The sequence below is a fragment of the Doryrhamphus excisus genome, linkage group LG3 (genome assembly GCF_037039965.1).
Source record: "Doryrhamphus excisus strain RoL-2023G ecotype Guam linkage group LG3, RoL_Dexc_Guam_v1.1, whole genome shotgun sequence".
Classification (NCBI taxonomy): domain Eukaryota; kingdom Metazoa; phylum Chordata; class Actinopteri; order Syngnathiformes; family Syngnathidae; genus Doryrhamphus; species Doryrhamphus excisus.
In genome coordinates, this window is record NC_136359.1 from 15586162 (window position 1) to 15601371 (window position 15210).

Consider the following 15210-nt stretch of genomic DNA (forward strand, 5'->3'; position numbering starts at 1 on the left):
ACATTTTCCATCACCACTACACTGTATAGTGAGATTATTCCAATTGCGTCATCACACGTACACTCAGTTCATTACGTATCACAGTCGCGTGGTTTCCGAAATGGCTTCTGCTTACCATCATGGCGGTCAAACCCGTGCAGGGCGTACTACGGAAGTGGAAATGGAGTAACGAAACACTCTTTCATCTAGCGCATTTGCTCTTCACAGCGACTTATGGTACAATTAAACACTGGATCATGATTTATCTGTATTTCGGGACAGCCACAAACACATTTCTCATATCAGGGTAGTCTTTGCCTTTATCGAAACTTTCCAGAAGAGACTTCTGTCTGGGTGCAGATGTTTCAGGTAGTGCTGTCTCATCCATTTTTGTGTGTTTGTGTGGCGCATTATTGAGGTGTTTCAATAAGTTGCTAGCATTGCTGCTGTTGCCGCTATTTTCATATATAGCACATTGCAGCGACTCGGCTCTTCGTTCGGTGGCCACGTGACATGAATATTAAGTTCAATTTTAAGCCACGAGTGTTTAGCCCGAAATGTAGTATGTTATACAATATGTGGAAGTGACATGTGTGCTTTTGTAATTTATTACTTGATGTTGATATTTTACGATTTCGATATAATTACTGTTCATTACTGTTATGGATGCTATTTTTTAACAGTGGATAATCCCCGTAAACAATACCTAATGTAAAAGGTGACACGGCAGTACACACGAGTGAGGATTTGCTTTTGAGGACAATTTTAAACAAAGAAGTTTTGGTGATACTTGCCAAAATCACAATAGGCTTCGTCAGATGCTTACTCTTGTGGCTTCAGATTTTAACTCAGCCAGTCAAACTCGGCGTTCTTCCGCTTATCGTTACCATGAAACATTACAACCAATCAGACACGCGCATGTAAAGATTTGGCCAAATGTAGCCAATCGCACACTTCGTTGTTAAAGAGTATGTCGGTTCAAACGACTTAGCAAGCCTTGACCAACCGACGGAATATAACAGGAAGGTAAAGCTATTAAGTGCGCTTTTTGTGTTTATTATAAAAAAAATAACTCGTGTAATAACTTCAGTTAGTTCGTGTTGGTGCCCTGCCTATATATGTTGTGTTTTATCGTTAAAATTACTTTAAAGTGAGTTGGATAGATGGCACTCTCACATGTTTATAAGATTTGACGCAAAACTAACTTATACGCTACCATTACCGCGTTTCAGAACTTGTCTCTCTATTTAAATCGTTAGGATGTTTATTTGTATTCCATTGGAGCCCTCTTAACCTTAACTTTTTGATATTATGGTTACTTCTGTTAATACTATTAATTGATTTACACAGGCAATGTGATTTTCAGAGAATATATAGAATATATAGAATATATAGAATAGAATATAATATATATATATATATATATATATATAATATATAGAATATATAGAACATATAGAATATGGTACAGAAGACTTGAAAGCATTTAAATGACATCCCATGCCTGTTGATGCTTTAGTAAATTTTGATCACTGGTTGTTTTTTCTTTTTCAGGCACTCATATTCTTCTTTAGATGTCTTCAGATGAAGAACCGAGTGTTCCAGTTTTGCCCAAGGACTCGTCATATCGGAGCAACTCCGTGTCCTCTGAGCTTCAGGTGATTAAACAGCACGCTAACAATAGACTATTGACATTGGGCAGTTTTTTTATGTAAAAAAACAAAAAACAAAACATAGTTTGATAGCAAAGACTGTATCCCTCCATTTGTGGACTACCAGGAAGAATATGAGGACCTTCTTCAAAATGCTGTAGTCTCACCAAGATTTGAGGCCCTTGCTAGTGCTCGCCTCCAGGGAAGGAGCATCTCCCATTTGTCTTTAGAGGGTCGCAATTCACTGAGGAATTCACAGCAAGTAGCAGGTATTGCAGAGTATTTATTTCAAGTACAATTATTTCACTCTTTCTTTCATCACCTGTTGCATCTCCCCTCATCTCTGACAGACCACGCCAATGTTAGATCTTCACCCTTGGCCGTTGAGCACTCCTCCCATTTTCGAGCTCCACATGGTAAGTACATGTAAATGTGATGCCTACAACTGTGGCATATTTATGACACCCCCTTCAAGGAGCATGAACCTGTTTTATTTGTGTTTATGATTGCTGTGCCTGCTAGAGAGGCTTGGATATGATTCCAGCAGAGGTATGGGGAGCTCAGATGGGCTATACGATGCATTGCAGCCAAACACCGACTGCACTGAAATGGACCTGTTCATCTCAGATGAGAACATTATTAAGATTGAGAACATTCTAGATACATGGACCAGCAAACTGAAGGTCAGTGTTGTGATATTGGCTCATGAGCTAAAATGTGAAATACCACTACCCCAAATAATAAGTGCAATTTGCAAGTCTTCCAAAGATTCTGCATCCATCTTCAATAAATGTCTAATAGTCATGTTTGTATTTGTGACAATAATGTGGTGAGCATTATTTATGTACTGCCCTCTGTCTATATTTCAATCAGACCAATGTGCTGAGGGAGCTGAGGAAGTGGAGGGTGGCCTTCATAGAGCAACACAGGCAAGAGCTGGAGAAAGAGAGGGACATTCACAGAGCCCAGAAAAATGCCTTGACGGGAGAGCTCAAGAGCCTGAAGGATCTGCTTAACACCTATGAGATTTCTAACAAGAGAAAAGATGAGGTGCTAATACTGAGCATCATGACTTGGAACACCGTAAATGCTCAAATTAACGCCTTTTAATTAGCTATTTGTCAGAATGCATTAATAGCTGTGGCTGTGGGCAAATTTCTGATATTGTTTTAGTAACTCCTCAAGTTGGCAGTAGCTGGTTTTGAAGTTTAATGAGTGCAGCTTTATCTCTCTCTCTCTCTATGCCATGTGCTTTAAATGAACTATAAATAAACTGCCCTTTATTTTAATTTTGCCCATCATCCACAATCATCATGTGAGGACATCCTGTGTTCTAAAGATATAAAAACAGCTAAAAAGAGGCAGCTAATAATGCACATAATGAGACACACCTATTCCACCTACTAAGCTTGCTATTAAAACACCTAAAAAAAACGGCATATTCATGATAACAAGTAATACTCCTCAAAATTCAGAAACACAGCAGCAATGGTGGCAGGTCCAATATGTAGCGCTACCTTTCGGTAGTGGCCTGAGGTATTGTGAGCGAGGCGTTGACACACTGTGAGCAAGTGTGTAGTGAAGTGTCACTACGCCACTAATGTAGTTCTTGGACATTATTAGAATAAAAATTGTCGCTGCAGCTTGGTTAATATGCAGGTCACATTATATGTAAATACACCTTTAAGGTAAATGAACGCCCCGGCTATAATTAGAGCATTTATGGTAGTTAAAGCATTGCTTTTCATTTTGCTGCAGTGTGATAGTAATGAAGACTAACACGTATTTCTTTTGGGCGACTTGTTTGTGTTTTCCTTCCTCTTAGGTGATAAGAAATCTGAGTCTGGTGTTGGACAGACAAAAAAACAAACTCGATAAGCTAAAGGTCTTCACCCACTGGAGACTTCAGTATTTGGAGGCCAAGGAGGAGGTACAGTATATTTTTAATACTATCCCACCACGATACATGATATTTCATGATTCACAGTGTTATTTGGGATATTTTTGTCCATGTTGAGACATCAGTGTGTGCGGGGTTTCTTCTCATTCAGTGCCAACAAGTTAGGGCTGGGAATCTCGGGGTACCTCACACGATTTGCGATACATGGCTCAAGATAACTAGGTATACTATCGAGATATGGTGATGGGGTGAAACAAAACCAAACAAGTTGATTTCATATTCAGACATTTCTTAACACAATAACATTTGTCTACATTTTTTCCACTGACATTTCAAAGTAAAACATTACAGAAATCAGTGTTAAAAATAACATTCAAACTCTAGAATTATTTTATGCAATTTAATCCATCCATATTCTATACCGCTTATCCTTTTCAGAGGCGTGGGGACTCTCAGAGAAATACATTAAATACATAAAATATGTGGCTCCTGCAGGTACAAAATGCAGTTATAGTTGGTATACAATAAATAAAATTTGGTATCCATTATTATCTATGGTACGTTGGGCGATACATTGCATGCTTTGCATCCTTTGCCACTGAATGATAAAGTATGATTGGGTCAGTTTTCTACAGACATTATAGCTCGGGCTGTCAAAATACATACAGGTACTTAATTTTAGGGGTGTTCCGATCGATCGGCCACCCAATGGTGGATATTGGCGAAAAAGTACAGTATCGATATCAGCCGATACTCGCTGATCCCTTACGCTGATCAGCTCTTCCCCCGCTGCAGCATTCGGAACAACCATGTCTGCTGTGTGTGGGACTTTGTGACAGAGATATGAGTTTAGCACTCTCCAAAATGTGCCTCAAAAAGAATGCGTTGAGTTTGACGCTCGTGATGTGATCGTCCATCAGCCACCGGTCCCAACCCGCTGTCCCCTCAAGACTAGTGGTATTGTCTTCCTCTCAGGCTCACGCTACTCAAATGGCACGGCAGCACTACCGTTATCACCTGAAGAGGAAGGTGTGGTTAGCATGGAACGGCGAAGCCAAGAAAGAATGGAAGAGCAGGATGGAGCAGGCTTGCCGTGCAAGAGCTCAGGAGGTGTGCGCCCGCCTGGCTGAGGAGTACGAGGCAAAACTAGAAGCGGTTGGTATAGTCATTTGCACCCATATGGTTTTATGGACACATTTCCTTCTAGTTGTAATGTATTAAATGAATTCTGTGTTGTGTTAGTTGGCTTTAGAACACAACCAGGACCGAGAAAAGGCGCAGGCAGAGATTCAGAGAATGCAGCTCGACCGAGAACGCAGAGAAGTAACCATGAGGAAAGCCTTGATGAGGGGGGTGTGCGCCCTCAACATGGAGACTCTCCAACTATTTAATGTCACAGATGGAGGATCCGAGGAACCTGATGAGTATGGTATGCAATGAAAGGAACACACACTCCTTTTGACTTTGTAAGTCGAAAAATGTCTGGAATTGGGTACACAATAGAATACATGAGAAAACCCACAAGATGTTGTGATACGTTGTAATCAACAACCATGCATCTGTTGTAAACTTTGGGTTGTAAATTGTTGTTTTTGCAGCCCTTCAATATCAGATATGAAATGACTATTTTCCTCTTGTCAGATCATGAGTCACCTCCTGATGATGATCCAGATCCAGATCATGATCATGATCCTGATCCCGATCCTGATTCTGAGTCCAGTTCTGGTACATCAGGTCAGGTCCAGCCACGTCCTGGCCACAGCCCGGACCAATTTGACCACCCAAAGTCTCCCGCCGTCCATGAAGACAAGGACAGGGTAAGACATCAGAGGTTTTGAAAGACAAAAATGTTTAAAATTTCATCACATCAATGGATGTATTATACAGCCATCCAAATCTAAGCACAGCCCTGGTTTTATTTTTGAGTCTTTAAATTTCATCTCAAGCTTTGGTTCTTAAATCTGTATCATTTGTATTATTGTCTGTATGTATATATATTAGTAAGTAAGCACTTCACCTTTGCTAAAATTATCCATTCCCCTGTTAGATGACACATAAGACTGGACTGAGGGGTCACTAGTGCTGCTTTTTATATTGAAAAGAATAGCACAATTTATTTTTCAAACCAGTTTATTGTATTTTAATGCTTTTTTTCCTTAGACGGATTTTGGTGCATCAGTGCCTGGGGCCGAATTACCCCTTTCAACTTCATCCGCATCGCACACTGCGCCGCACACTTCGGGGCCGCACACTTCGGGGCCGCACATAGCAGCGGTGCATACAGCAGCAGCGCACACAGCAGCGGCTTACAACCTGTTTTCACAAGGGGGCACCGCTGCCTTCCACAAGGTGAGCATCAGCCACAAGTCATTTTATTATCTGCAAGTTGCCCTTCTAATAAAACCCTTTACAAACACTCATTACCATACAGTACTTTGTGTACTGCAGTGCTTCTATCCAGACTGTACTTGAAAAAAAGGAAACCAGGAAAATGCATATTCAAGAGTCAAATTGCATGTTAAGCACTAAATGAAAGCCTCTTGCGCACCCCGACAGTTACTCGCGCTCCCCCTAGGGGAGCCCGCCCCACTATTTGAGAAGCACTAGTCTAGTGCAATGATTATATTCTCTAAATACCAATAATTTCAACAGGCCAGTGGTGGTGTCATCACACCAGTCCAACAAAAAACACCAAAAGTGTTAACAGCTCGCATTACTGCCCAACATGCTGCTGCTAAGGGTATACGCAGCAACATGGAGGCAATGGGTGTGGCCCCACCCATGAGCTCCATCGTAGTAGACCACCACCATTCTATAACACAGGTAAGGAATGTTTTTAAAATTCTCTCCCTGCTCTACAGTGCTGTGATTCAATTCTCTTCCTTTTCTCCAAGCAAACTATCGGTCAGGCGACTGCTGCCAAATTTCCTCGCTCCTCCCAACAGGCTACCCGCGGCACTGGCGGAAAGACTTCCACCAGAGCACACACTGGCACATGTAATGTACACTCAAGTAGTTGCAGGACTCTATACAGTGCATCCGGAAAGTATTCACAGCGCTTCACTTTTTCTACATTTTGTCATGTTACAGCCTCATTCCAAACTGTATTAAATTCATCTCTTACCTCAAAATTCTACACAAAATACTCCATTATGACAAAGTGAAAAAGTTTTTTTTTTTACTTTTTTTGAATTTATTAAAAATAGAAAACAAAAAAATCACATTTACATAAGTATTCACAGCCTTTGCCATAAAGCTCAAACTTGAGCTCAGGTGCATCTTTTTTCCACTGATCATCCTTGAGATCTTTCTACAGCTCAATTGGAGTCCACCTGCAGTAAATTCAGTTGATTGGACATGATTTGGAAATATAATAACTGTCTATATAAGGTCCCACAGTTGACTGTGCATGTCAGAGCACAAACACCAAGCATGAAGTCAAAAGAACTGTCTGTAGACCTGCGAGACAGGATTGTCTTGAGGCACAAATCGCGAAAGCCACTCCTTAGTGAAAGGAACATGGCAGCCCGTCTGGAATTTGCCAAAAAGCACCTGAATGACTCTCAGACCATGACAAACAAAATTCTCTGGTCTGATGGCTTTCGTCTGGCCACTCTACCATACAGGCCTGATTGGTGGATTGCTGCAGAGATGGTTGTCCTTCTGGAAGGCTCTCCTCTCTCCACAGAGGAATGCTGGAGCTCTGACAGAGTGACCATCGGGGCCTTGGTCACCTCCCTGACTAAGGCCCTTCTTCCCCGATCGCTCAGTTTAGAAGGCCGGCCAGCTCTAGGAAGAGTCCTGGTGGTTCCAAACGTCTTCCATTTAGGAATAATGGAGGCCACTGGGCTCATTGGGACCTTCAAAGCAGCAGAAATTTTTCTGTATCCTTCCCCAGATTTGTGCCTCAAGACAATCCTGACAGACAGTTCTTTTGACTTCATGCTTGGTGTTTGTGCTCTGACATGCACAGTCAACTGTGGGACCTTATATAGACAGTTATTATATTTCCAAATCATGTCCAATCAACTGAATTTACTGCAGGTGGACTCCAATTAAGCTGTAGAAAGATCTCAAGGATGATCAGTGGAAAAAAGATGCACCTGAGCTCAATTTTGAGCTTCATGGCAAAGGCTGTGAATACTTATGTAAATGTGATTTTTTTGTTTTCTATTTTTAATAAATTCAAAACATGTCAAAAAAACCTTTTTTCACATTGTCATAATGGAGTATTTTGTGTAGAATTTTGAGGTAAGAGATTAATTTAATTCAGTTTGGAATGAGGCTGTAACATGACAAAATGTAGAAAAAGTGAAGCGCTGTGAATACTTTCCGGATGCACTGTATATATATATACACACATATATAGATCTATAGTATGTGTGTATATATATATATATATATATATATATATAGTAATCTTGTACGCTCCACCTTATTTGGAGTTTGTTGCACTCAAAAAAAAAAAAAAAGGATGCACAGTAGTCATCAACACAGAGTATCCATTGTTTGGCCAACCATTAAAATATTTGGCTCTCAATAGACCCTCAACCGCATTGGGATGATCCTGGTTCTGCTTCACTGGCTCAAGGCCAGCCAAGTACCAGCCCAGTTCATTTTGACCGCCCAGAGTCTCCTACCCACCATGAAGAAGATGACATGGTAAGGCGCTCTCTTCCAAAATCACATGGTCATGATAACAAAAAGATTCCTTTTCCTTAGATGGGCGTGTGGTGCACCAGTGATGTTCTCCCTTCTACTTCAGCAGCATACAGCAGCGGTACGTCCCACAAACAGGTGAGCAACAGAGGTCAAGGCCACAGTATTTTAATATTTTTCAGTACATCCTGAAAGGTCTACTGTTGCATTGTTTCCATAGGCCAGTGGGCGTATTGTCACAGCCAGCCAACAGAAAGCAGCAAAAACTATAACCGCACGCATTACAGCGCAACATGTTCCCAGTAAGAGTACACGAGGCAACCTCCAAGTGATGGGTGTGGCCCCGTCCATGAGTTCCATTGTAGTAGAACGCCATCAGCCTATTACACAGGTATGAATCATACATTATGAAGTATTTCTCTGAATTCTGTATGTCTTATATACATGTCTTGCTCTTTTTTTCCCTGTCTGCTTCTCGCCTTTTTTGTACAAGCTCATTGGTGGACAGTCTGCTGCTTCCAAATTTCCTCGCTCCTCCCAACACGGTCCCCGTGCCCCCGCTGTTAGGACTTCCTCCAGAGCACACACCAGCAGTTGTAATGTACACTCTATCAAAGTGGTAGAATAACCATGCACACGCATATCTCACAAAGACCAGCATTTTCTAGATGGGGGGGGTTTTCAAAGTGTATTAACGGTTAATCGCTTCCCAGTGAAAAAAATATTTTCATTAGAAGTGTGATGAAATATTGAGAATATTGAAATTGATTGAAATATTGAGCAATAAGAAACAACTTATCGTGCTCGTGCCATGTATTGTTTAAAAAAAATCTTATTAAAATATAGCTGGCATATATCACTGGCATAATTGAATTGAAAAATATATATGTATTTTTCTCAAGCTGCTGTGCCTCCCGTGAAGTCTTCTAATGCCTCACACTTTGAAAACCTTTGGTCTAGATGAAGAATGATTCTCTATGCAAAAGTTTTATTTATTGACATGTATGTGATGTTTGTCTTACTGTTAGAGGTTTCCGTTCTGTTAGATAGAGAAATGCATTATTGCATATTTCCCAGTGATGTTTGTACTGATCAACAATGTTCGTGCTATAAAAAATTAGAAAAAATTACTTTTTTACTTAAAGCGGACCTATTATGCCCTTTTCCACTTTTTTTTAACCTACAATTGTTAGAATGTTGTTCTCGTGTTAGACAATGCCGAAGCATGTGGTAGTGACATTTGTCCATTTGAAAGTGATGTCAATGCGATCCAGACTTCCTTATATGGGCTGCAGACTGCCTGCACTCAGTAAACGGGGGATTTACGTGTCCGGAAGTCCTTGGGGGCACTTGCGAGTGGGACCAATCACAGAGGAGTGGGCGTATCTAGGTGAGGTGGTGGAGTAAATTAAACAGACTCTTGGGGTCGGAAGCAGGAAGTCCATGGAAAGAACGACTGCAGAAAGAGTGCAGAACCTGGAAGATCTAGAAAGCTTTCTGTGCAGGTGATCGTGTGCTGCTACATAGGAGTCCACAACTCAAAGCAAAGCGCTGAAAATGAGCATTATAGGTCCCCTTTAAAATATTTGCTTTTATATTCAGATAAAATATGTAAAATGGAAGAGTAGTCATTGAAAAGCAAGCACAATGCTTTTCCCGTCCTCGTTGCACATTTTGAAATCATTTTAAAATGTCTTTCTATAACATTGTTTCTCAAAAGTGATGTAAACATAATGGCAATTAAACTTAATGTCACACCTTCCATCATGAAAGCCTGCAGTTCCTGCTGGTGACACCATCTGATTCCATCCGCATCAGATCTTAGGGCAGAAAAAAGTAATAATGCTGTAACTGACAAACAGGAAGCCTATTGGTACTGTACTGCATATTTATAGACTCATGTATAAACCCATTAAAGAATATATAAAAATGAAATACCTGCAGCTCTGCCATTGCCTGTTTTGACAAGGGCCTGGTAGAGCTCTATCGAAGGACTTTTCCGGGCCAGCTCTTCTCCGTGGAGCCAAATCAGCAGCATCCTGTTGCCATGCTCTTTGTAACTCTGTTGACCTGTAGAAAAAAAAACACACATCACACTGCCAAAATAAACAGTGAACCGAAGAAGAAAAAAAATATTTTTTGGAAAAATCTGGTGAAATACAACTCTTGATATTATGGCTTCATAGTTTTAACTGTAGTTTGAACAGGCCAAAGTAGAGTTTTGGCTACCTGTCCACTGTCTCTCAATGGCGTACACTTGCTCCTGATCAAATCCCCAGTGTTCAGCCAGTCGCTTCCAGTCACCTGGCTTGAGGAGCTCATAGGCCAGGCGCCAGGCCATCAAGCGGAGCTGCTTGGTCTCATTGCGATGGTCCAGTTTGAATGTTAGCGGATACTCACTGTGAACACTGTCATTCAATTCTGGGTTAGCCTGGAGGGGGACATTAAAGTCTATCAGTGGACTGAAATAGCACCAGTCTTGGCAGTGCATGGACACGACAACAGCTTTTTGGACATTTGTAAAATGAATGTCAGATTTGAGCCTACTGAAAATCAAGATCAACAGTTTGTCCACATATGAAATGTAAATATGAAAAACAAATGACTCATAATTGTGATTGGCTGACATCTCAGACGCTCACCTTCTTCCATGCGTAGTATCTTTCTGCCTTGATAATCATGTCCACTATGATCACCTCATTTGCTCTGGCTGCCACACCGAGCGCCGTCTTTCCCTGCTACTCCAACATGTGCACCAAAAGTTGAGTTTCAACATTATTAATTATTTTTTACTTATTTTTTTCAAATTTTGAGCCATTTACCAATTCAAAGCTACTGTTTTGGGGCAAATTATTGGGCAGTCTCTACCCCAATAAAACGTGTCAATCATTGTTTTCTCCCATAAAAGCCTCTACAGTATATACTGTTTTTACTGTATTGTATGTGTTGGTTTGACTTCTTACCCAGTCCTTGAGTGTCAGATCAAGTTCAGCTTTAAGCAGCATTTCCACAACGTCTATTCTGGCCAGTTCAGCAGAAATATGCATGACAGTCTCAGACCTCTTAACACAAAACATGTTGTTGTGTCTTCATATAAATTATATAGTTTTGCTAGATATTGTAGCACAAGGAGATTTTACCTTATTGGTAGAGTTTATGTTGCAGCCTGCCTCCAGGAGGAAATGGATGACAGGTATGTGGCTGTTCTTCACTGCCAGGTGAAGAGGAGCTTCCATGTCCTGTATGAGTACAAATAACATTTTCCAATTAACTATTACTTTAGTAGACATTATGTAAATTGATTATTCACTTGACGCTAAGGGCTCTAATTTCATAGAGCAAGTGCAGGCGCGCCAACGGGATGTGGCTAGCGCACTTTGCAAACTTTGAGCAGCGCAGTCTGGCGCAGGTACGCCTCCATCCCTCCCACCGGTAAAGTAGCAAAGATGGAGGAGAGAACACGTGAGAGGGTTTAACACAGCTGAGTGTAATCGTAACCAATCCAATGAACGCCTCTCATTCCCTTTGAATGCACATCAGAGGCATACCACAATGTGCATCATACACCATGGACGCCGTCATCTGTTCCTGACAGTTACATTAAACACAGCATCAGGCTAATCCAAGCATCTTGCCTGTAAAAGTATACCCTACAGCCAGATTTTAACAACAAACTTTAGGGGACATAGACCAGGTCGGAGCTGGCGAGCTTTCAGCACACTGAAATTGTGGACACGTCCCTTGGTGCGCCGCCATGCGTATCTCAGCGCAGTCCAGTCTACCAAATTGCGCTGCGCCATGAAATTAGAGCTCTAAGTGAGAAATGAAAATGGCTTACCTCATTCTGAAAGTCTGTGTGGGCTTTGTATTGTAAGAGAAGTTGGACCAGAGATGTGTCTCCTCTTTCTGACACTGGATGAAGAGCACTGCCTTTGGTCTTCAAGAGGAGAGTTTATATTTAGGCTTATCTTTTAATAAATAGCACATAAACATAAATGTAGCTCTAAGGGTCACTCTGTATTTTATGGTGCAGTTGAAAAGTTTGTGTGGTCATACAGTTGTTTGGATGTTGGGGTCACAGTCGTCCTGCAGCAATGCTAGGACACACTGTCCCTGGCCACTGTCTGCAGCCTGGTACAGCGCTGTCTCACCATCCTGCCACACAATGTTGAATATCAAGAATATGGTTACTCACTGTAAGCAAGCATTCATTCGCTATTTGTAATATACAGAAATATATTCAATTAAACACTTTGTAGGGCAAAGGCAAACAAATATTTAAAAATGTGAAAATAAAAACAATAATAATTAGCTTCTTCTAAATGAGTCTACCCTCAGCTAATGGATTATCCAGTCAGCCCACACTGTGACCGAGAAGGTGAATGTCTACCATATTGACTTCATCCCGAATATCAAAGCTTTTCAGCAGCAGTTGGACAGCATCCAAGTGGCCGTTCCTTGCAGCTAAGTGCAGGGGCGTGTCTCCTTTCTGGCAGGAGGAGGGAGTAGAGCAGCTTGCATCAAAGGTTTGACTTTCAGTTTTCATACAGGCGTGACACACACAGACACCACGTGAGCATCATTTTTTAATATCCTGTTTCATAACAACATCATCATAATAATGACAAAACATACCTTGTTGGGCTTCATGGTGGCCATGTTGTAACAGGGATCCATTAGCATTTCTAACATTTTCACGCAACCATGCTCTGCCGCCATTGCAAACGCACAGTGTCCTGACTGGAATGAAAGCATTGAGACATAATGACTTGTATGCATCAAACCATAACATGAATATACAACAATGATTACACTTATATCTACACTTAACTTATTTTTGTTGTTCGATCACTGCTATGCTTAATGGCCACAGTGTCACACAATACTACAGTATTTTGTAATGCAATATAAGAGCTGTAAATAATATAATGTTACAGTATTTATTGTTTTGGTTGTATCATACTGACAGATGTTTCTAATATTTTGATGACTATTTCAAATATATAACTATGCACTTAATTGTTATTACCTTTTTGGGTTAGTTGTACTTGTGCATTAGATGCATTTTTGGGACTGTGTAATATTATTGACACAAATTGAAACTACAATTGGAGATACCTGGTCATCTTTGTCCAGTTCTTTCATTTGGAGGTCATTGACGATGTAGTCCACTATGTCAGTGTGATTGTTGATAGCAGCACAATGCATGATATTTAGTCCTTCCTGCAGTGTGACATCATATTTTAAGAAGGATATTTAGCAAGTGGATACATTTAAATGTAATACACCACCCAGAGGATGAGGCTGTAGTAAGACAGAAGTGTTAGAATACTCTTCTAGTCACCTCATTCTCAATCTCCTGTTCAGCCCCAGCCCGCACTAATAATTTCAGGATCTCCAAACTGCCAAACCAGGCTGCTAAATGAATGGGTGCCACACCAAACTGCCAGACACAACAGACATAGGGTTAAGCTTTTAGTGTGTGTGTGCCAAGTCAAAGTCTCTCACCTTGTCTCTCTGATCCACTTGGACCCTGCGCCGCAGAAGAAGCTCAACCGCTTCCTTGTTTTTACCAGCCACCGCATAGTGAAGGGCAGTCCTGTTATGCTTTAAAGGCAAACAATGTGAGGCGATCAGTGTTTCTGTACAGTATTATATCAACTCAGTGTAATATTGACTTGCATTCCCACCACATTCATTGCATTGGCATTCAAGCCCTTTCCGAGCGCCCTCATTGCAGCAACATCATTGCTCTTCGCTGCCTCTATAAACTGCTTCTCTGTTTGCAGCACTGCACAACACACCAGCATGGTAGGTTATACAAATAGTGTCATTTTGCAAGCACAAGGGAGGAAGTGTATTATGTAGGTTAAATGCATATACAATCCATATTCAGATGTGTTGATTGACTTTGTTTGCAGACTTAATTATCGCAGTAGCAGGGAGACATTTTGTTGCTTGTATTGAATAGGAAAAAGTAGTGCCATCTAGTGGACACATGTTTAACAAAGTTTATGCACAAATAGATCCATCCATTTTCTATACCGCTTATCCTCATGAGGGTCACGGGCATGCTGGAGCCTAGCCCAGCTGTCTTCGGGGGAGAGGCAGGGTACACCCTGGACTGGTCGCCAGCCAATCACAGGGCACATATATACAAAATAACCATAACCACTCGCATTCATACCTATGGACAATTTGGAGTTGCCAATTAACCTAACATGCATGTTCTACAATTTTAGGCTAATTAATGTATGCCACAAAATGTCCCTAGCATCTCCCAAGTTTAACAGTATGCTCCCACATTTCTTGTTCTCTACTCACGCATCTCTCTGTTGTCAAAGCTGGTGTCCGCCTCCCCTTCTGTGTCCTTGTTCAAAACAAAATCAGCAAACACTTTCACCTGTTCCTGCTTCATCCACTTCCGGGGGTCCAGATCCTCCTTCTTAGGACCATGGTTCTTGATCTTTTGCTTCAAAGCCAAAACTTGCCTCTGCATTGTAAAAACTCTTTAAAGTCTCAAACAAGTTAGCACCTTTTCATGTTTCAACATCAGCAACAAACCAAACGCTTGAAGATCAGGGTCACACCTAATATGAAGAAGCTTAGACTACTTTGTCAGTGCCGGAGGGCTGAGTCATGTTTGTTTAGCTCACACCCAGCTGACGATAACACTTGTTTACTTAAGATGTCACACTTCATCTGCTGTATCACTAAACTTGTAGGAGTGTCAATGTATTCATTTATCACATGCACAATTCTGCTTTATCTTACTGTTTAAACATACCGTACTTTTACAAGATTAGCAATAAAGGCTAATGTTGGTTTTTCTCAGATTCTTTCCAATTCTAGTGAACCAATAGCCAACGTGTTTTTATTCCTCAAAAAACTCACTACTCACTGGTAGAAATTTAGAATAGCATTTAGAATAGCATTTAGTAATTACGAGACAAAAAAAAAAAATTTATAACATGAATTAAAGAATGATTTATTGCGGCATCCGTTTATCAAAGAGTAACA

At 40.9% G+C, this 15210-nt stretch overlaps 2 protein-coding genes across 5 annotated transcripts; one reads left to right on the forward strand and one right to left on the reverse strand.

Annotated features, from left to right (window-relative positions):
- The first annotated feature begins 200 nt into the window (after positions 1–200).
- On the forward strand, positions 201–9840 carry poc5 (POC5 centriolar protein homolog (Chlamydomonas)). 4 transcript variants are annotated; one of them, XM_058070061.2, is made up of 17 exons: positions 201–348; positions 1534–1637; positions 1759–1900; positions 1982–2047; positions 2154–2314; positions 2505–2681; positions 3457–3561; positions 4507–4686; positions 4774–4960; positions 5173–5348; positions 5692–5880; positions 6184–6354; positions 6426–6528; positions 8075–8193; positions 8254–8328; positions 8411–8581; positions 8684–9840. In XM_058070061.2, the coding sequence occupies exons 2-17, from the start codon at positions 1554–1556 to the stop codon at positions 8816–8818; spliced, it is 2241 nt and encodes a 746-aa protein (XP_057926044.2). In that variant the 5' UTR covers positions 201–348; positions 1534–1553; the 3' UTR covers positions 8819–9840. The 4 variants fall into 4 exon arrangements, with proteins under 4 accessions (XP_057926044.2, XP_057926043.2, XP_057926046.2 ...); XM_058070060.2 differs by lacking the exon at positions 201–348 and adding an exon at positions 927–1005; XM_058070063.2 differs by lacking the exon at positions 201–348 and adding an exon at positions 1105–1129.
- An 11-nt stretch (positions 9841–9851) lies between these two features.
- ankdd1b (ankyrin repeat and death domain containing 1B) lies at positions 9852–15118 on the reverse strand. Its single transcript, XM_058070069.2, has 15 exons — positions 14515–15118; positions 13881–13981; positions 13699–13797; positions 13535–13633; positions 13309–13413; positions 12826–12930; positions 12581–12679; positions 12247–12345; positions 12029–12127; positions 11331–11429; positions 11154–11252; positions 10833–10928; positions 10420–10621; positions 10129–10260; positions 9852–10010 (listed from the first exon to the last, which is right to left on the reverse strand). Exons 1-15 carry the CDS (start codon positions 14687–14689, stop codon positions 9955–9957), a joined length of 1665 nt encoding a protein of 554 aa, XP_057926052.2. The 5' UTR covers positions 14690–15118; the 3' UTR covers positions 9852–9954.
- Between the last annotated feature and the right edge of the window lie 92 nt (positions 15119–15210).